Source organism: Gadus chalcogrammus, chromosome 15, assembly GCF_026213295.1.
Source record: "Gadus chalcogrammus isolate NIFS_2021 chromosome 15, NIFS_Gcha_1.0, whole genome shotgun sequence".
NCBI classification, from domain to species: domain Eukaryota; kingdom Metazoa; phylum Chordata; class Actinopteri; order Gadiformes; family Gadidae; genus Gadus; species Gadus chalcogrammus.
Genome location: NC_079426.1, coordinates 15553092 through 15575626, shown reverse-complemented (window position 1 = coordinate 15575626; position 22535 = coordinate 15553092). Strand labels below are relative to the sequence as shown.

At 47.1% G+C, this 22535-nt stretch overlaps 2 protein-coding genes across 2 annotated transcripts in view; both read right to left on the bottom strand.

Annotated features, from left to right (window-relative positions):
* Positions 1–1272: 1272 nt before the first annotated feature.
* Positions 1273–4814, bottom strand: zfp36l2 (zinc finger protein 36, C3H type-like 2). Its single transcript, XM_056608811.1, has 2 exons — positions 4380–4814; positions 1273–4149 (listed from the first exon to the last, which is right to left on the bottom strand). The coding sequence occupies exons 1-2, from the start codon at positions 4425–4427 to the stop codon at positions 2932–2934; spliced, it is 1266 nt and encodes a 421-aa protein (XP_056464786.1). The 5' UTR covers positions 4428–4814; the 3' UTR covers positions 1273–2931.
* Positions 4815–6622: 1808 nt separating this feature from the next.
* Positions 6623–22535, bottom strand: part of thada (THADA armadillo repeat containing) — a 69017-nt gene continuing 53104 nt past the window's right edge. The window contains exons 32-38 of the mRNA XM_056608810.1: positions 20625–21046; positions 17135–17262; positions 15837–15909; positions 15278–15428; positions 14934–15056; positions 7515–7690; positions 6623–7250 (exon numbers count right to left, since the gene is read on the bottom strand). Of these exons, the coding sequence (XP_056464785.1) occupies positions 6936–7250; positions 7515–7690; positions 14934–15056; positions 15278–15428; positions 15837–15909; positions 17135–17262; positions 20625–21046 (1388 nt within the window). The 3' untranslated portion in view covers positions 6623–6935. The remainder of the gene's footprint in view (positions 7251–7514; positions 7691–14933; positions 15057–15277; positions 15429–15836; positions 15910–17134; positions 17263–20624; positions 21047–22535) is intronic.

Here is a 22535-nt window from a genome sequence, read left to right as displayed (position 1 = left end):
CAGTGAATGTTTGCCAGGGGCCCTTATCGGCGGGCCCTTATCTCGCTGTGAACTCCTGGCACCGCTTGCTTTCTGGACTTTTATTTTCGTAATGACTTTGCAATCCCTGATACCTCTTGGGAAAAAGAACCGACAAGCTAAGAAACTGGAGTGTAAAGAGGTTCCCAGAAAACAAAATAAAAGGGAGTCAATGCCCCACACGTCTATTTCACATTTCACCCCCACAGATGTTTACTGCAGCTGGTTGTGTTCAGAGTTAGTAATGTAACATTTTAGCAAGAAGGACACGGGATGAGCTTCTCCCGTCGTCATCACCTCGTGTCTTTAAGTCTTGGTCCCTTAATCTCTTCTGGACTCGCTGAAACCACAGCATGCTGGCATAGGGCCCTCTTCCGCATTGGCAGAATACTATATCTCTCCCAGCAACGTTTGAAGTGAGGAATAAAGGAATTGTACAATCTGCCAGGCAATGCTATGGAAACCGTTCACACACAAAACACACTACCACAATCTTGATAGTATGGTCAGTCTCTTACAGAGCAGATCTGCTTTAGTCCACAGACTATGAGAGACAAAAAGACCACCTCATTGAATCTAAGGTTGTTGGGTGAGTTCCTCCACCCTACGGCATAATGGCAATAGCTTTCTGTCTTTTTTTCTAAATAGATGCCATTGTTCACTAGGTCAGAGGATGGGGAAGGCAGGAGCAACCCAGACAAAAAAATCACTTATCCCCAAACTTTTGCCTGGATACACTGAGACATGGACCTGAGGCTATTGCAATTGCCCTATGGTATGGGATTCATTTGTTATTGTGTTGAGACTCATTCAATTGCACTTGCTATGCTGTTGCACAAGCTTTCCATGTGTCATGATGAAGCCTGGCATGCTGTTTCATACTTTGGATGGGCTCATTAGGAGTTGTTCAATAAAGATGACCACATCCATTGCGGGTTCCCTTCTGAACCGAGCAGCGCAGGGAGTGTGTTTCTTGTTCGGGGAAACGACCCAGGACATTGGCCTTGACAGGCCGTGACATAGCACCAACCAGTGGGGTTGGTAATCCTAACAGCCCGCTGGCCGAAGCTACGCCAGCCACAGCAAACCTCCAGTCTCATGTTTGAAGATCATCGTTTTGATCGTTTGGATGTTCATTAGTGGTGAGAATATATAGTATGATCACAAGGACAGTTTCAGAAACATAATGTTCCATTTGTGAATAAACAGCATGATGAAACCCCAAAAGCAAGCTTTAAAGAATATGGAGATGTGTGTTAACTTTCAAAATGATTTTATTGGGACAAAACTACAAAATAAAATGTACAGCACAAAGAGTCTCAAGCTCAGTTTGTAGTGAATCGCCCCCCCGTCCCCGAATAGAACTTGTGTTGTCATTTGTCCGTTTCGTCACATTCAAAAAGCTTTACTTCTGATAAAGTAGTCAAAAGTAGATAGTGCGCATCGCCATGTACCTACTATGTACAAACCAAACATGTCTTAAACCCCCGCCGATCCTGTAGCAAAAAAACTCAAGACTAAATTTTATGTCAAACAAAACTAAAAGATAAGTGTTGAGGAATGGGGAGAAAAGTTTACTGTTGTCACTCCAGAGTTTCTTTGAGTGGTAACAACCTTCAAATAAATGACAAAAAATATGCCCAAAGTAATCTACATTCAATACAACTTGTGTAAAAATAAGGATTTCATATATAGGAAAATACTTTATTTGGTTAATCTTAAGGCAGGTCAAGATGGTGAACCCCAGGCACTGGAAAAAAACAATAATACTTGGGCACAAGGGATTGCTACATTCTTCAGCACATGGCTAGAATCACAGTGTCACCCCCGTACAAAAACGAGAAATTATTATTATTTTAAATACATTTTGGTTGATTTATTGAATTGGGTTCTTGGTTATTGAAGTCTGGTCTAAACGCAAGAAGAAAAAAAAAAAATGGTAAAGATGGTAGGGTTTGGACGGTCTGTACAAACACTGTTTACATTCTACAGAAGAGAAAAATGTCTTTAGGAAAAAAATGGATCCTCCAACAGCACTATCATGCAACCTCCAGAGTAAACAGCAATCACCAAAAACTTTAACGTAAACAAGGAAACATAATGAAATAAATATCACATACGTTCTCTTAAATTAAGATCTTTTTTTTTTTACTCATTTACAATAAAAAATAACTAAGTGAAGTTACAAAAAAAAAAAGAGGAAAAACAACCAAAATATATATATATATTACTGTGAAAGAAACATACACTCCACTTTATGCAGATTAATAATGGCGATCATAATTTAAACATAAAAGAATATAGATCTATTGCTTCATCATACTTGATAAATACAGTATGGTCACAAATTACCAATGTAGCCTATACTTTTTCACAAGATAATAAATAAGTTAAATAGTCCATAGCAAGTCAGCACCGCTATGTAATCACTCGAACAGCTAAAAAAAAAATATATAGATCCAACCATCAGCAGTGATTTCCCCCAAACCGACCAAACTCGAGTGCTTTTTAAACCAAGCAACAAATTAGACTAACCAAACAAACCACTGGGTGGCGCTATGAGACAATTCAGTTCTGGAATGGAAATTGAAGCTTTCAGGTAAAAAAAAAAGTTTTTTTTTTTTTTTTTACTTTGAGTCAAGGCATATTCTTGGCAGGATGGAAGAAATCTGAAACCGCTTACAGTCTCAACTTGTCAAGTCATTTTACACATCTATCCAAGGAAAAGTGTGTCTTGCCTGATAGAGCAAGGGGGCTGTTTCTAAATCACAGCCCTTAGGCAAGGCACTGGTGGAATGCCTTCTGTTGCTATCTACTTTATACAGCTATCATATTACATAGAAAACAAAACTAATGCCAGAATATGGATAGTTCTCATCCGTTGCCGATAGCACGAACAAAAGATAGAATGATTTAGTCATCGGAAATCGACAGCCTGCTGAAGATTGGCAACCGTCTCCCAGCGTCCAAACTCGGTGACTCGGAGCCACTGAGACTCCCAGAGGAGCTGAGGGACCCGCTCGCATAGCTCTCCCGGTCGGAGAGGGAGTCGGGCGGGCTGGAGGGAGGCTCGAACACCGGCGACTCGTTCAGGCGGCGCATGGACTGCAAGTGGCTCATGTTGAAGGTGGGTGAAGGCGGGCACATGTTGCTCTGGAGGTTCCCATAGAAGGCGCCGTTGGAGTGGTTGGCAAAGGCGTTTGGGTTGTGCACGGTCAAAGGGGCCAGTAGGGCTTTTAAGTCCTGTCCCTGGAAGTTGAAGGCACTGTTGACGCAGGACATGGAGTTGGGCGACAGCGCGTCCTCGTAGAAGCTCGGAGAGCACGAGGACGTAGATGAAGGCGGTGGTGGGGTGCGCGACATGGGGCCATCGAGCATTTGAGAGTCGAGGCCATGGTGGGATGAGAATCCAGAGAAGCTGAGGCTGTGGTGGAGCTTTGGTCTTTCCCTCTGGTTATAGCTGGACTGGTGTGACATGGTGTCCCGCTGGCCGTAGCCGCACAGCTCCCGGGCAGACTTATTGTTGGGCTCCCCTTGCACGTTGGCGTTGGCCGGGGCCGGTCTACGCTCGTCGGCGTTGTGGATAAAATGGCACCGGGGCCCGTACGGACAGAAGCCAATTGTGTGGAAGGTGCGGCAGGGCTCGGTTTTGTACTTGGGGTGGCGAGACAAGCTCCGTAGCTCGTGGTAGCCGTGGGCGAACTGGCACTTTTCGCCGTATTTGCAGGCGCCGTTCTCCTCGAAGGGCCTGCATAGCTCGGTCTTGTAGCGGGTCGAGTTGATCTGCGAGCCCGACTTCTGCTGTTGCAGATTGTGCAGCGCCTGACTGCGGTCCAAGCTGCGATCCACGCTCTCCTCGCTGAAAGCGCGGTCACGGAACTTGTTTTCCTTGTTCATGAGGGCCGTGGCACAGTTGCTGCCTGCCATATTCTCCTTTAGGCTGTTGTACGCGCTCACGGGGAACTTGTTGCCGTTGTTCATCAAGTCCATGTTGCTCATCGAGTTTCTGCGGAAAAATCCCGGCGAAAAGGAGTGACTGGAGTTCGAGGTGGGGACCGGAGCGCCCACCGCCTTCTTGTCCAGGAGGCTGTTGATGTGGATGGCGTTCATGTTCAAGCCCTTTTCCTGTTGCTGGAGAGAAAGAAGAAAACGTGGAAGTCAGTTACAATATGTGCCACCTTCCCCTGAAATAAACTAGTGTGGGCTAAGCCTCACGTGACATTGCAAAAATCAACAGGTTAGCTGAATTTAATGATCAGCACAAGGGCTGCGATGCAAGAAAATAAGCATGCATTCAAAGTTACGACTGTTAACCAGCACCGCGATTTGAAGTGGTGGAATTAATGGTTTGTAATGCATACCTTGTAAAGCATCTCAATGTCGTAGAACGTGGACAAAATAGAAGACATCTCCAAAAGTTTACTGTCGTGTTCTCTCGTTCATGGAGGATCGACCAGGATCCTTAAACGCGACTGGCGCAGAATGTGCCACGACTGGTGTAGTTGAAGTCTTAAATATTGATGTGCAAGTCCAGTACTGGCAGCGAGTGAAAAAAAAAAGGACAGACGGGGAGAAGTAGTTTCAGGTTGTTATGATCGAGTCGCTTGTCCCCTTTGAGAAGCGCTGAACCAGAGTGCTTCACTGACCGCTCTCCGCCTGCACATGTATATAAACACAAGGTGGGAGGGGCCTTGTGGAGTTGTAGTTAAACTTTATGTAGGGCTCTTTTCTGAACACGCCACCTCCCCGAAGTCTTCCATTCACTGGTGGCGGGCCGCCTATTTTTACACCACGCCTTTGTGGAAACCCTATGCCAGCTCTCCCTTTTTCAGTTGTTTTTTCCCCCGTCATATCACCCAACGGATTGGAAGTTGGGTTTGATTTCGAGTAAGCGGTGAAATGAGTCACTCAAATAAAGTATGTTGTTAAATTGAATGGACTCTCATTTCAGAAGAAAAACATTTATTGTGGACGAAGTTTGTGCTCCCTCTCATCCGTTCGCCACCACACACACACACAAACCCCCCGCCAGTGGATTCTGCGAGACCACAAGTATGAAGGGTAAAGTGTACAGACAGAGTGCAGGAGAATATTTAGAAGTCCGTGGTTGCGTAATCAACTCTCAGACTCAGTAACCACTTCGGCCAACTATGCACGGACCAATACGTTTCTCGACTCACATTAGCTATTTTTGTAGGTTTTTATAAGGTCAAACTTTCAAATATTGAGGAAATAGATAAATTATATGGACTTCATGTATCAACATGTATTGTGAACACATTTATTAAATGACCTTATTAAGAATCCTTTCAAACTTCTAAAATCTGAACTCGGTTCCAACTAACTCTGCAGCACAATGAAGGAATGTGCGTTTCCAGTGGAATATATCAGAGCGGAGCAAGACTGCCCCCATCAGAGCGAACTCTGCATTTATTTAGACAGTCAAGGGCGCCCCCTGCTGAGCGGTGGGCTTTGTAGAAGCATATCAATTCAAAAAATATCTTAACCCTGATAGTGGTATTATGTTAAAACAACTTCTGTAGTTTCATGAAAACACAGACCTTTACCTTTTTTTATGGAAATGAATTCATCGTTGTTTATCCTAAAGTCAGTATTCAGTTAAGGATGTAGGAGACAAACAAGCATTTCAACAAAGTACATGCATTCTTGTGATGTCATATAGTTCCAACATGTTTGGTATCCCAAAGCGTCTTCCACACAGAACAATAAGTTACAGCTAGGTCATACACAGTTAAGAGAGTAAGGAGATGGAAAACAGGAAAAATAGCATAGAGTGAAAAACAAATGACATAACAGCTTGGAATCCTACTACGAGCAACCCTAAAATTAGTGTTGGAATAGCCCTCAGCCTATTTCAGCTTTCGGGCCACTCGTGATGAATGACTTTTAATACTATAGGCACAGACACATGCAGCAAGAGAGATCCTTAAAACATGTCAAACTCCCAAAGGAAACAGTATCTCACTCCCCCAGACTCCGGCCACTTGCTCCAACAAATGTAGAATTGGCGATGGTAGCTCCAGGCATTCAAAACCTTACGTCACTTCTTCCACACTGAACACTGCTCTGAGAGGATAAGGGAGGCAAAAAAGTACAGTTGTGTCGATCTACACAGGCAGGAAATGTGGCCTTGTGCATACACAAACACACACAGGACACTGGTCCATTGTCCAGTCCTCCTAATTATGTAAGCAGGAAGACTAGAGGGGATCATAAAGAGGAGCCTGCCCTCTCCAGGAAGCACTGCGCGCAAATTAAATATAACCGGACAATAACGGCTCACATAAACAGTGAAATTCAGCCACAAGCTCACAACAGTTGGAAACGTATACAATTATACATTCACCTGAAACGACCCGCCCTTTGTTCCTCATAACAGCTTCTCTCTAAGCACTCTTAGAGTAGTGCTTCAGGTAGTTGGCTGAAGGCTAAAGCCCTGCCAGGAGTACGCGTTTATAGAGAAGGACAGGGGCCCAGGTGCTGTGCGGAAGCAAAGCACAAGGCAACAGTGTATGAGCAATGCTGAATACAGAGAGAAGAATGGTCTCGACGCGCACGCACACACACACACACACACACACGTACACACACACGTTTTTGTTGCGTCTTAGCCAGACAATCAACTTCAGAAAGTCTTTATTATGTAAAAAGAGACAAGTACACAACATAACATGCGGATAACAGTACATTTCCGGTATGAAAAATCAGAAGTACAAAATAATCCAAATGAAAGCGGAGGTTCAATATTGACCAACAATCTTGCTGGCTTTTTTTATTTCAATTTTGAGTCTGTAAAGTATAAGTGTCGCTACATGCTCCTGATAGGCCACAAACATAACTTCCTGTTTTTAGGCTACAACCCGGCTGGCCTCCTTCACGAGGCTTCCTCTCTTCTGCTACATCAGCCTCTCCAGCACGTCCAGGGCCAGCGTGGCCCTCGCCTGCCGCAGCACCAGCCTTGCGTGCTCCACCGCGCACGAGAACTGGGGCAGTGGGCCCGGCAGGGCTTCCAGAGCCTGCTCGGCATCCAGGGTGAGGGCCTGCACCTGTATCCGCAGAGTGTAGAGCCGATCCTTGCCCGGCCCGCGGGACTCTGGGCCTAGGGTGGCGGTCAGGGCGATCAGGTGTCTGTGAAGCAGCCTGGCCCACTGCACAGGCTCCGCCCACAAGTTCAGCTCACCCTTCTCGAAGAGGAACTCGTCCTCCTCATCCTGAATGTAGACGGGCAGGAGTTAGTCGATAGAGTGTCCCCCACTGGGACTGAATGTACAATTAAACGCCCAATCATTAGCAATGAGAACCCCAGCCTTGCGGATTGTCGTTTTAGAAGTATGAAAAGGCGTCCCTCTGTGTAATCTTGTTCTGCAGACTCCCACCATTTCTATTCTACATCACAAGGACGAAAGTCCTTCTAGGGCTAGACAACAAAATCACAGAAACACTTCAATCTAAACGAAAACCAAACCAGATCTTACCAGACTTGAAGGAATTTCACTGGCGGTTTCCCGAGTGCTCTCCTCATCTCCCAGCAGCCACTCTGCCAGGGTCAGCAGGCCGGCCCGCTCCTGTCCCCACACCACCAGCAGAGCACACAGCGCCCCCACGCCCTGGTCCAGCGCCACCGAGGGGGACACGCTCACGCCGGCTACATCTGCACAGTGAACAGGTGAAACAACTATTTCAATACGTTCACAGGGCGCCCTGTGGAGGTCCTCACCTCACACAGGACCTCACACTGCACTGACATTAGTATACATTCACATAGCACATCAAAAAAGCACATGCGTTCAGACTCAATGTCAGCAAAGTTCATAAAAACATGGGAATGACCAAGTGGCTGCAGCACACTGAAATGACCATATGGTCTCATAGCATACAGGTCCCGGCTGTCACATTAAACTCAACACAATATAAGTTCACGTAGCATATCAATTTCAAAAACAAACTATAGAGGAAAACTGTTTAAATAGATAAACTATTGTAATATATTTTGTCGATTTCTTAGAGGGCACGTGAGCACTAGGCCAGGTCGCCTGGGAGATGAAGCAGCACACAGGAATGTCTCTGTGCCTTTGATGGGCGGCGTGGTAAACCAACCACAAGGGCTCGTCTGACAGTTACTGCTTAGTAAGGGGTGGGGCGAGGTGGGGGGGGGGTTAGACTGTACTCATTAAAAATCAGACAACCCCCCCCCCCCCCTGCTGATTCCAGGGCTTTTGTCTCTGGGCCCTGGACCGGAGCAGGGAATGAACATGCAGAACACACCATACACCCACACTTCAACACTCTGCTTTGGCACAGAGGATCACAAACTAAACATCGGGGACACTGGGGGTATCGAGTCATTGTGCCTGGGGTACATCTGCAGCCAATATGTTATCTAGGGCCCGGATCAATCAACGAATTACAGGTGTTATTGTTGCACAGCTGTGCGACGAGGCAGACTGTGTGTGTGTGTGTGTGTGTGTGTGTGTGTGTGTGTGTGTGTGTGTGTGTGTGTGTGTGTGTGTCAATGTGTGTGTCTGTCTGTCTGTCTGTGTGTCTGTTTCCTCTGGCTTTGGAAGCTCTTCTGGGAAACGCAACTATAAATCAGTAATCTAACCACCATCAGGGGATGAGTGTGCGTGATATGTGTGAGTCAGAGAGCGAGAGAGCGAGAGAGAGAGCTCGTCAAACAGAGAGAGAAAGTCAGTCAAACTGAGAGAGAGAGTGAGATAGAGAGCGAGATCTAAACTGCTCCCTTTACCAATACACATTGAAAGCTAAACACACCCGCTTAACACAACCAACGTGTCCTGATGGTTTACTCCGCAGCATGTAACAAAAGGGACATGCCAAAAGGGAAAGGGAACAGAAAGGACGCCAAATTTGACCTGGATGTTCAGAACATTGGTAAATGACAGGCTTCTTGCAATTGGTCTCAACAGTATGTTTGAATTGGTCCACTAAAGCGATGAGTAGAGACGATCCTCTGAAACAGAAAGGCAACCATTACATCCCGGCCAATAAAAACACAGCTAGAGCCTGATCGACACCGGCAGTACGTAGTAGGGCGTTGGTATTCCCACTATCATCTATCAAATCCATCGTCTCTTAAAGAAATAACCTTAAAAAAAATCACCATAACTATCATTCATGTATCAAGAAGATAACACATGGTCATTAACCGATCAACGTAGAACCGTACAAATGTAAAAGATGTTTTGGTTGCATAAAAGTTCACATTAAGTCACATAAATTCTAGTCCAAAACATTGAATCTACATCAGGGCCTTCAGGACTCCATGTGACAGACAGTATGCCGCACTCCTTTGAGAGGGGCCCTTGGGTCAGGTAGATATCTGCTGGGCTTGTAAAAAAAGGGAGGGAAAGTGGAGGTGCCAGGACAAACACCTTTAACGCAGGCGGCGCCGGGGGTTGTGTGTGTGTGTGTGTGTGTGTGTGTGTGTGTGTCTGTCTAACATCATCACTACGGCTAATGGCTCCAGTTGTCCATGCAGCAACTACCTGTCACACTGTCAGTCAGATGGTAACACCAGAGACATCAAAAGACATTTAGAGCCACCAGCCAAGACACACCATGGGAAGAGTGAGAGAAAGCTTGTGTAGCGTGGTTTTCAGGAGCTTGTACACACACACACACACACACACACACACACACACACACACACACACACACACACACACACACACACACACACACACACACACACACACACACACACACACACACACACACACACACACACACAGTGTACGTCTTGATTCCTGCAGGGTGGAGGCTGGGTTTGGGTGTGGAGGCTGGGACGGCCAGTTTAGTGGACATAAAGAGATGCTGCTGATTGCAGTGTATTACAGGGCTCTGACAGGTGGTCAGGTTTGAGTGACAAATTCCTTTCTTTACCGAAAAGCTGCCCTCCACCCCCTGCTCTGTTTTGGATTTCTCAGAAGGCCTTGATGTGAGACCAGGGCAGCAGACTCATAACCTCACCAACACAACCTCCTCCTCCACCTCCTATCAACCCTCACAATAGGAAATCTTAGCTGCATTCGATTCATCCTCAAGTTCTTTTCTTTGAGCTGTGGTTTTTACACATCGCTTAATGCAATCTCCCCCCACGGCTTTAAGCAGGACACCACTCTATTTTCTCAAGGGGATAGTCTTACACGCCCATATCGGCGCGTGGGTTTAGTGTGTGTATTCTGTGTGAGTGTGTGTTGAGAAAAGAGTGTGTGCATGTGCGTGTGGGGGCATGTGGGTCGCTGTTAGTCAGTATTGTTTTACACCGAATAACTGTGCATGTATTTGACAAACTTATCTCCCAGTAGTACAAAAGGGTTTCAGTTGAATGGCTGGAGGTTGGGGCAGGGCAACAGGTGTGAATACACTGGGTGTAGCACTGCACCCACTGGCACTCTCTGGTTACACCACGACTGGGCACGGCCAACACACACACACACACACACACACCATGGTGTGTGTGTGTGTGTGTGTGTGTGTGTGTGTGTGTGTCTGTGTGTGTGTGAGAGAGAGCGAGAATAAGAGCTTAACCTTGGCAGTGTCGCTTGCGACATGGTACAACGGCATGGTAGTTTGTTCACACACATATTGGGGCTTATGATAACTTTTCCATTAGCGAATGAGGACAGACCTCTCGCTTTACAGCACAGAGATTTCAAAAAGAAATATTTTTTTTGTAAGTATACACAATTTGAGATGTGCAACTCATTTTAATCAGTCACACCGTACGCCGCAATAGCACAGCAAAGCACTGTGAGCCTTGACATGAGCCCATTCGAGTTTTTTACTGTATACATCTTAATGAACCTAAGCCCCTCCACTGCACACACATGTATGGCCACAGTGAAAGATGGATAAACACTGACATTTTCCAACTAAAACCACTCTCTGACACTGATCTAAGTTATTATTTTGAAAGCAGGAGACATCAAGGGTGACATTACGTCAGTGGTAGAGTAGGGGGGGTTACAGCACTGGGGGTATCGCATGTCTTATTGAGCAGGGATAAAGGGAGAGGGATGGAGAAGAGATAGGGTGTGGGGGGAGGGCTGTTCTGTCAGAAATGGGCCAGGAAAACGGATAAGAAATCACAGAGAAGGCTGCGTGAGGGTGTGTAGCCATCCAGGGTTAATCGCCTGCCATGGGGGACTTAGGCTACACTAATATTTCCATGTCACTGAAAATGTGTTATTTATTTTGTTAACCAGCGAATATCTAAGACAAAAGGTTTTCTACAGCAAAATATTTCACCTGGCAAGTTGAGGGACATGTTGATGCCAGGTGCCGGAATAATACATAATGCTGTGCAGAGAAGTGCACAGGAAGGATTTTTTGTGTGTTTGAATTTCTCGGAACAGATCATCCAATGACTTCACAGAGGGAACTGGGACTTCACACACCAAGGAAGTGCAATGCACTAGTTATGATAAACACACTTTAAATGACCAGAGGCGGGGACAGGCCAGTACCCCCTAGCTGTGTAGTATCCAGGTTTTGGAATTGCATTATTCGCCTGACTCTGTGCTACATTAGTTTCCCATACACTGCAGTTCAACAGGCCTATTGTAGTAGTAACCATTTTTCCAAATGTAATTGGTACAATCAATCTTTTCGCCACTTTCGCAAATTTTCCTCAGTTAAATGAATGACACAAACACCCATGAAACCGAACGAGCAAGCAGTTTGTCGAGAAATCCAGGTTAATTATGTGTGTTCCTCGACCCCTGTTTAGTTAATTATGGGAGTTGACACAGTGTTAACTCTAAGCTCATTCAAGTGCACAAAATCTCAGGAAAATTAGTAGCTATGAACAGAAAACTCTGTACCATCGTGCTACGCATTGGTGAAACATCTCGGAAAACACAGGCAACAGGTCCTGTTGACAGGGCCTGAAGAGGGGGACAGTGAAGCCGAAAGACAAGGAAGTCTGAGGTGTGAGAGGAAAATAAATAAGGAGAAGGGCCTGTGTGGGTGGTAGGGTTTATGTGCAGGGAAGGTGTGAAATCAAAACAAACCTTACACCAGCAACTTCCTCTCAGAGGCCGGGAACATCCAGGCCAGAACCACTGTCACAGTTCAACAACAACAACTACAACGACGACACAATAGATACTATTTCCATGGAGACTGCAGCCAGACTAAAACCCATATCCTGACTTTCAGCAGCCACAGTAGACATTAGCATGAATATAATAGTTTCAAAGAGGTTGATGGGTTCCACCATTGGCCTCAGAAAGGGCTTGTTTAATTTTTCAATGGTTCTCATGCAAGTCAATGGGCCCCTCCCTATGGGATGGGAGGGGCCCTCGCAGCACGTCTGTCCCCATTGATTTGTAAATCTGTGAATGCATGCTTGATATTCTTTGCCTGTAGGCCTGTGGGCTGCATGTCTCCAGTTGGGAAATAAACAAAACATGTCCATGTTTAGCACTACAAAGGCTTTCGTCCACGGCAGGACATTGGTCTACAAGTCGCTGCTGCGTGTCTGTCCCATACGCTGGGCAGAGACGGTGGAATGGGGTTAAGGTAGGTTATGACCAACTGGGCCTGCAGGTCATTATGAAAGGCCTGAAGCAGAGTGGAGGAAGGATAGGCTCGAATAAATACTGGCGGCGACCACTACTGGGCTATGTCAACACTGAACAACAGGGCATTGGTCTGCTTCAGTTAAAACACACACACACATTGTAAATCCACCTCCAGGGCGCACACACACATACACACCGAAAGTCCACCAAAGTCCCTGGCAGCGTTTGCTTTTCATCCCTCCGTCTTTCTCTCACGTTAGTACAAACCTGGGAAACGCACAGTAGAGTTTGATTTCAGATGCAATTAGTGAGGGAAAGTGAAGTGGTGGCCATGTTGGCGGTGTCGGGCTGGGGGGCTAAATTAGATTGGCTCTTCTGGGCCGTGGGGACAATAGGTCCACTGTGGTTCACAGCCCTGGCAGGAGAAGCCTGAGCCCTGCTTACCGTGATAATGCACGGGCACACTTGAACGTGCACTTGCCCACGTGCACACACATGCACTTAAAACCCAAAACCATACCGAGGAGTTTTGGTTGGAGGAATTGTAGTGCAGCCTTTCTAAACCGAGTGTGCACAGACACTTCATGTTGTCAACTAGTGTCTGTCGCCTTATACTCCCAGTAAGGCCACAAAGCTTATGCAAAGCTTGTTGGAGAAAAGAGAAACTGCATATCTGTATGTTAATTGCTACTTATTGAGCGATAGGTAACAAAATAGGGGAGAACTTGAAGCGAATTTACCCACAATAACCCATTTGGTCTGATCCACCTCCCCCATCGCTCCCGCCAGCTCCCTGCTCTCACATCCCCGGCTGGCCCTCCATATCAAAGACGGGGAGCTGTCGCCTCCGTCCTGGCCAACTCACACCTCACCTACTTGACTTCAGTGGCAGGTTGTAAAACGCAGCCCCCCCCCCCCCCCCCCCCTCCCCAAACACAGCCACCTCTCTCCTATTGACGCATTACTGCCGCTAGACGAGCTGTCTCGCCTGGGACCTGGGTCCTACCAGGCAACGAAGGCCCATTTGGATTATTTTATTAAATAATGAGGCTTTACTTGATCACGACTACATTTGGGCGGATAGAGTGGATGAACCACACACACACACACACACACACACACACACACACACACACACACACACACACACACACACACACACACACACACACACACACACACACACACACACACACACACACACACACACCTGATAGGGATGAACAAACGGGGATCTCCCAGGCCCTGTTTCCCGCAAAGATCACGCACGCACAGGCGCGCACACGCTGTGTAATTATGCCTATTGTGTTTGGTGTGTGTTTAGAGCGAGAAGGTCTGAACTCTTTGTCATGATGTCTAGGCTCTGACTGATAGCTAGCCTTCTCAGTCCCTGTCAGTGTAGAATAACACCAGATAAGATAGGATTAGATAAGGATAAGGGCATGAGCATAGAATAACAGAATTCCAGAGAGTGGGAGTTGGGCAAGACGCCTTGGCAGATTCTATTGATGCGGGAAAGAAAAAATAGAGACGTGCCTGGGCAGGGCCTCAGGACGTATGCACGACGGAGTTTACAGGAAGTCACACTCGGGGTTGTTGTGACGACGGCGGGGCTGACAGATGTCGCTCGTCCGGTTGAATGGGTTTGTCTGGGTGACAAAACGGTGTGCGAGAACTTTACGACGTGATGGGACTCTGATAGCTGCCAATGTGTTGTTCATTGTTTGCGTTCTCAAGCCAATCTTTGTCTTCAAAAGACAAACATCACACATTTCTGCACAATGACAAATAACCGCAGAGACACACGGACATACACACGAGCCAGAAGACCCAAAGCAGAGCGGGAATTAAAGCTCTTTGTTCCAGGAACATTCCACAATAATCAACCATTGCGAGAAACTACGTCATCAGTGCTCCAAAAAACGTCAACATGTGTTTATCAGCAGTAAAGTCAACATGTTGCTCTCGCGCCATGTGTTCTCTGTAGGTGAGCAAACGACGTACCATGTTTGTAATAGATGGTGCTTGATGTTTGCAAACAAGGCCGGTGTTTCAGTCAGAATCAGAAATACTTTATTGACCCCGGGGGTGAAATGGGTCAATTGATTAATGGGTTAGAATTGATCATGCAGTTAGCGATCCCTTGCGATGCCTGATCAGAAGTATCTCCTACACAGGACACAGACAAGAGATAGCAGGCCAGAAAATATTCAGCTCTGTTTCAAATATACATTTTGGCTTGTGCAATCCTGCAAGGACTCATTGTAAGCCCTCCTTCCTGGATAGTAGCTGGCATGGAAAAAGCACAAATGATACAGAAGGCTATGCCCGGCTGTTGGTTTGTACCTGAATGGAGTAGGTGTGGTGCAACATGGGAAATGAAGTCCGAAGCAGAGTCGCGCACTTCCTGATCCTCATCCTGTAGCAGTGTCAGCAGGCTCCGCCACAAAGACAGCGTGGTAGAGAGGCCTGACACACACAGACACACATAAAAAAAACAACAACATTATATCACAAAAGCTTCTTCAATTTAGAAGTTTCAGCAAATAATTTGCTGGGGACAATGAAAAAAGGTTAGGTAAAGGTAAAAGGACAATAAACTAAGATACAAATCCATACAATAAAGATAAACCCTATGCCAGGGTGCCACCGCTTTCTGATAGACAAAGGAGTGTGTGGCCGGGACTCACCCAGAGGCAGGGTGGGGCTGGCCAACAGGGGCGTGGTGGAGTTCACCAGCACTTCAGTGACCGCCAGCTTCACCTCTGCTGGATGGTCGTCGCCACAGCATCCACACACCAGCCTCCCCCAAAGGGTCGGGAGGTCACTAGCGCACAAGGTCTGTGCGACACAATACACGTATGAAAAACAAAAGAGACCCTGCTAAAGGATAATGTGCAAGAAGGGAAATGTGCCAGAAAGGATAATGTGCAAGAAAGGATAATGTGGCAGTACCTTCCTTTTGGCTTTAAAATACTATCATTACACACAGACTTTGGAGGCAGAAAGAAACATGAGAACGCAGGGTTGTTCAGCAGCAGTGAAGCTGCGTCGTCACTGCTTAAAAACCAACCCCGGCTAAAAATACTGCGCAGCATTTGGCCGCTTGCGGGAGGTGATTTTCCCTGACATCGGCCACGCCCGGGACATTTCTGCTCCAAGGTCCCTTTGATTTTTATCTGCCAGCACAGCCTCTTTATCAGCCTTCACCATAGTGCCAGGAGTCATGCATTCAGGCAGGAGGCTTACCTGGGGGTCAGAGGTCACCAGTTGAACCAGCAGTCGTGAGGCCAGCGTCAGGGCATCGCAGAGCAGCTCCACACTACAAACAAATCCACAAGAGACCAGGGGAACAGCAGTCAGCAGGGTTTGAATTCCTGGGTTATTTCTATCCCCATCTAAGCACACCTTATAATATTTTTACTTTTGTGGTTAAATTATGCCAGGATATACTCTGTAAATAAGGAAGGGCCTTATTACACACACAGACACACAGGAATTCCCCCCACCCTCAATACCACCAGCAACCAAATCACCCCGATGTATTGAGTTACGGTCCACAATGGACGTGTGCTGGTACTCCACCACTACTTTAAGCAACACAATGGTTCCAAGTGCCATTCAATCACAGGGGGACAAGAACACGCAGCAACCCAATAGGACCCCCTCCTCACTTTAATCATAACCCTCCAGCCCCTCCAAAGGGAAAGCGGATCCGGCGTTGATGGGGGATAGCTGTGTGCTCGGAGGCAAAGGGGGGCCTTTACAGTGTGACGATATGCTTTGTAATTCAAAACATTTGAACTCCTCCTACTCATTTGTCCAGAGTGAGAACAGCACACGGCGGTAGCTTTTTTAACCCACAGTAACACACCTAAAAACACACCGTGTTTTTAGGAGAGAAATCAGGGCGTTTTTCTTTGTGCCTGCCTCTATACGCTCAATATTGTCGCAAGAGACATGCGTGTTTTGTCATGTTTAGTTGTGAAATGAATCCACACACACACATCCACACCCTAGTGGCGCGCACCTGTGTCCAGGTGTAGGGTTAAGGTGCAGTGTGTAAACCTATATGTTGCTCCACGGACTGTGGCTCTGAATACCAGCGTGTCAGCGGGCCTGCCACCGCCTCCTGAGGGCCCATTCACAGACAAAGGTAGGGGGAGGAGGGAACATTGTGATCATGGGGGGGGCTTTGCCCTGAAAGACATCCATTTCTAAGTTCATCCATCACAGCTTAAAGGCCCGGGCATCCAGGTGCTGGGGTTTTATCTTATGCTTGGCTGGGCTGCTTTACCTGTCACTTGATCAGGCGTAAAGGTAACAGTAAAGCTGTTACTCCAAGTATACTCCGGTCAAAGGACCTGGTACTAGCTATCAAGTTTTCTGTTGCAATGCTTTTAAGAAACCATGCAGAAAAAGCATCCGTCCAGAACACATGTTAAAAGGGTCATGGATGAAAAGTGTGAATTCTTCTCGAAAAAACTTGGCAGGTTGGGCCGATCGCAGGGGAAGAAGGGGATGCACACATAAGGCTCTGTACTCACCTATGAGCCGAACTTTGGACCAGGGACAGTAGGTGAGACAGAACGTGGATATGAGACAGCTGCTGGTCTCCATCCCTCCAGGGGATCTCCTCACCATGGGAGCTGAGCCTGCACAAGACCCGTAGACTCTGGGAATCAGCAGAGGAGGAGGGGAGGAGAGTGAGAGGAGCGGGCCAAAGAAACAGGAAAGATGGTAGTTGGTGCGAGAGACAGAGGGGCCATTAGAATACTTTAAGGGTACTGAAGGATGTTTCATATACACAGAAGGCAGGAGAGACTAGACAAACATAGAATAGCTTGTAGCCAAAAATAATCATATGCTGACGGTAGATGTTGACAAAGGAGTGAATTAACGTTGACCCGCTTGTACAAAATATTTGTGGGAGCGAGTGCATATTTTCCAAATCTAAGTAGCAGTACCCAGGTTATAATGAGAATGGTATGAGATGATCTGTCGTGCCCAAGATTAGAATATTCCTAGATAAATTAGCAGAGGGTCAAGGGTTTGCTGGGCGCTTGTTATGTTTTGACCCAGTAATTGGGACAAAGGGCAAACTAATTTTCCTTCAGTTGCTTGACATTTACCCCCCAGGGCTGACACTCTGGGGTGCGTGTTATGCAGTGTCATTGGAAAAAGTGCCGTGCATAATTACAAGTAAAGCATATTGTGATGAAAGCATGGAATACATGCTGCTCATTTCGAATGAAACCAAATAGACTTCACAATAACATCTAGCCAGAAATGATACATAGATAAGAATGTGTATATATAAATATATATATATATATATATATATATATATATATATATATTTATATAAATAATAATAATAATTTAAAAAAAAATTATCTATATAGCAAAAGACAAATTCCTAATGGCTTCAATGTGGCAGTGAACAGTCATGAGTTCTTCAATATTGTCTCACTCAATATTGTCTCACCCCAAGACCCCAAAGTAACCGGAGAGTAAAGGTCAGCAGTGGGGAATTCAGCCGGAGAGATGCAACTTAATCTGGTCACATCAGCGCAGCCATTGCACAGAAATGATGGGGCAACTGAGCAAGATTTACAACCCCCATCCAAAATAGAACATCAAATATATATATACGTACATACACACATATGTAGATCTCCATATGGCGCACGCACACACACACACAGACAGACACGCGCGTTTGGTAGGGATAACGGTGGGGCTGCTTCTGCCGATCTCTCAACACAGCTTTGGTGTCCTCTGGTCTTTACTGCCTGGCTGGCCGGGAGCCCTGGAGTATTTTTACCAGAGCGCCATGCCGGGCAGATCCTCCCTATGCACACCCTTAACCACGAGGAGCACAGCTGCCAGCCCCCCCCACACACACACACTCACACGGTGACCTCCGTTGTACATCTCCTGGCGCGAGATGTAAGCTTACTTCCTGCATTTCTCAATGTGTCTGTCTCCTAATGTTTTCTCTAGTTTTGCCACCCCACTAGGTTTGGCAGCACTTCTGTCCATCCATCCATCCAACCATGTTTATCGGGTCTGGACAACAGTGGTGGTGGTGGTGGTGGTGGTGGTGGTGGTGGTGGTGGTGGTGGTGGTGGTGGTGGTGGTGGTGGTGTCTGTTATTCGATCCATTATGTTCATGGTTAAAAGGATTCTCACTTTCAGAAATAATCAAGCAGTGCCACTAAGCTGTTGCAACTGTGTGCATGCTATCCAAGATAATTCAATGTGAAAAAACCTTTGAATGATAACAATATGGCTGTATGTCCGCATACATACAGAATATATTCATGCATGTGAGCAGTAAAGGAAAGTGAGAGCTGCTACCAGAACCTATGGCACTAGCATCTGCCTGCCTGCCTTTCCCTCTCTCCTGGCCAGTCTGGCTATTACTCTCTCCCTCTCTTTCCCTGTATTTCTATTTGTTAAACACGTGGGTCTGTCTGGGACTGGCCAGGGCCTGTCCGTCTCTCTGCGTCTCTGTGATTCAGCCCTGATATAGCAAAGTGGGATCTGTGAATCCAGCTGGCCTACCCCTCTCTGCACCTGACTGCTGCTACACAGACACAGACATCCACCCCCACACACACAAACACAAATAAATAGGGCTCAGTCACGTGCAGCAACACACAAAAACTCTGGCCAAAGTCAGCAAAAAACCTTAAACTTTCAAGGCCCTAACATCTCAAGAGTCCAACACCTTGCATAGAGCTGGGAGAAACTGACTTGGATAGACGTAATTCAAGACTCTCTCAATGCTTGTTAACGTTACATGCATATCGACCTGGAAATATAGATATATAAAGTCCTGACAAAATCATTTCACTTCAAGGCATGTTTTTTTCTTTTTAAACGGACCCACACTACCGCTCCACTCAGCTGCCAGTCCTCCCCTCACCCGACCCCACCAAACAAATGGCAGGCGGCTTTTGTTGGCTGGCACGGCCGTGGAGCACGGCGGGCGCGGCTTAACGGGCCCACGCTTAAGCACTAACGGCTGGGCAGTAAAGCGGCACAACAGCGCTCTGCTTATGAATATAGCCGCGCGCAGCATTAACACCAGACGTCCTAGGCAAATACGAAGCGCACAGACACGCATCAGTTTCAAAATAACACAAACACACACACACGATTGGGCTTAAGTTCTGGGAAAGGGTTGATGACGGGGAGTGATGGGAGTGACAGGGCAGGGCAGAGCAGAGGCGAGGTTTGAATGAGGCTTTCTGAACACAGAACACTGAAACAGGAGGATTTAAAGACCTGCATTTACCCGAACAAAACAAAAGCTGTAAAAGCGCAGAACCTTAAAAAATATAGTGTGTGCGAGTGCGTGTGGTCCCTGTGTGTGTGTGTGTTGCGTGAGAAAGAAAGAATCAGGGTGTGAGATCTTGGGAGAGAGAATGAGTGGGTGAGAGATGTTGTATAATCAAGGAGAGAAAAGACAGAGGGAGAAAGAGACACACAGGTTAAGGGAAAGAGAGCGATGAGGGGGGGTGGGGGATAGCCCTTTAGCGAAGATGCTTGGCATGGGTTCCTGCCACCAATTAGCCTCTCACGCAAGCCTCTGGAATATGGATTTGGACGTGTAATCAATTTGCAAGAAATTGTCATCAGGAACGAGTGTAAAATGAGAGGAGATGTGTTCATTCTGCCCTGGCCCCTTCTTCTTGCCAAAAGCTCACTAAGCCCCAGTTGTTATGATCGTTTCATCTCTGAGAACGTACGAGTCAAAGGCACACACCCTTATGTATACACACACATATGGGAGAAAGGGAAGATGACACATGGATAACACTGTATTAAGGTACAGGCTAATTGCAATACATCTAACCAATGCACATTCAACTGTGTGTGTGTCGTTTTGTGTGTGTGTGTGTGTGTGTGTGTGTGTGTGTGTGTGTGTGTGTGTGTGTGTGTGTGTGTGTGTGTGTGTGTGTGTGTGTGTGTGTGTGTGTGTGTGTGTGTGTGTGTGTGTGTGTGTGTGTGTGTGCGCGCGCCCACCTTGGCCAGACACTGGTGGTGGGTCTCATTCAGAGCCAAGCTGCTCAGGGTGAACAGAGTAGACTTGTCCAACCAGCTGCGTCTCTCCTGCGCCAACTCCTCCTCCTCCTCCTGCTGCTCCTCCACCTCCTCCTCATCAAGCTTCTCCAGGAGCCCGTCCAGCACCAGCTCCCTCACCTCGTAGAGGGGCCCCCGCAGCACGCTCTCCAGGAGCCGGTTCCCTGCCCACAAAGGTCTCCAGGGCCCCTCGAGGCTGGCACTGAGGGCCACGCGGGTGAGGCTCAGCAGGTACTGCACCGCGCCGGGCCCCAGAGAGCTCAGAAGGGAGGCGGTGGCGACGGTCGGGGGTCCACAGGGGCCCAGCAGTTCAGAGGCCGCCAACACGGCCAGGGTCTCTCTGCGTAGCTCAAGGACCTCGGAGTCTGGAACCCAAAACATATGAGAGGAGACATTTATCACTTACTGGGACCACTGGTTTATCTTCTGGGATAACTTGAGGGAGAAGGCAAGGAAGGGATTAGTGCCTGGCTCAAGGGCATATCCTCAGCAGACGATATGGATGATGTACGGTGGGCTTCAGTTCCCAGGGCCCAGTGCATAATACCCCCCTGGGTTTTTCTTCATGGCAGATGCAGTTACTTTAACAAATGAAGTCCAGACAGCATTATCTGTTTACAACGAACCTGGCAGTGGAGAATACATTCCATCTTCATCTGAGACCGCAACTCTGAAGCCACATTAGTTGTATTTTGGCTATTTGTGTTATTGTGTCTTCATCCTTAGTTTCCACTTTATGCACACAGAGTAATGGTCCCACTTTCCTTTGTGATGGTGCAGGAACCAATGCTAGAAAAAGTCTTCTATTTACTAGTCGTTTAGCAGATGGTTTTATACAAAGGGAGTTGAGGGTAAGGCTGGTTCCTACGGGTAGACTTCACCAATAGGCTTTGAACCGACAGCCTTTTGACTGGGAGTCAACTATCATAACCATTTCACTTTCCTCCCCCAGCAGGCTACTTTTACTGTAGGATATCGGTATGGGGTCTATTGAGCGCTACGAGAGACACAGCGCTAATCTTCCCCATAAAACAACAAACCGGGATAAAACAGGAAAAAACAAGATTCGAAATTGGGGCCAAAGAGCACAAACAGCACCAATAAACAGATTGCCGGTCCAGGGGGAGCAGAGAGCTGATACACAGGAGGGGAGATGCCCTTTTCTCGTCTGACCTTTTTATTGGCCAGGCCTGCCTGCGCCGACTCAGCCCCCTGGGAATTTACACCCTTAAGTGAATGAAGGACCAGCAAATAAACACACAGACACGCACACACACACACACACACATGCGTGCACGTGCCCGCACGCGCACACACACAGATTTCCTCTGAAATCTAAGTGTAATCCGGTAGTAGCGGTTATTGGGTAACCCGATGCCCTTCTAAAGCTGCTCCCCTCGCAGCCAGTCCCTCCTGGAGGCTGCACAGAGCCCGCTTTGACAGCTAACTCAATTAGTTTATCACACACACACACACACACACACACACACACACACACACACACACACACACACACACACACACACACACACACACACACACACACACACACACACACACACACACACACACACACACAGAATGAAATCCGGCCAAAGTCAATTAGTTTATCAAACACACACATTTTCATACACACACGAATGCACCACACAAACACAGTTGTGCAGGCACGTACAAACATATACGGCTCACACACAAACACACAAGGAACTCAATCTAGCTGAACTCAACATGGGCCAAGTCAAAAGAGCGGCAAAAAAAATGATGCATTCCTCCGGAGACAGGCCCAGGTTACCGTGGAGATGGGCCAGGTTACTATGGAACCTGATCCTCAAAGGGGGGTCCGCTGGGTGA

Bases quoted from the DNA above. Each gene is read 5' to 3' on its own strand.
- zfp36l2 (XM_056608811.1), bottom strand. From the start codon at position 4,427: ATGTCTTCTATTTTGTCCACGTTCTACGACATTGAGATGCTTTACAAG. The intron at 4,150-4,379 runs GTATGCATTACA...CTTTCTCTCCAG, and splicing joins ACATTGAGATGCTTTACAAG to CAACAGGAAAAGGGCTTGAA.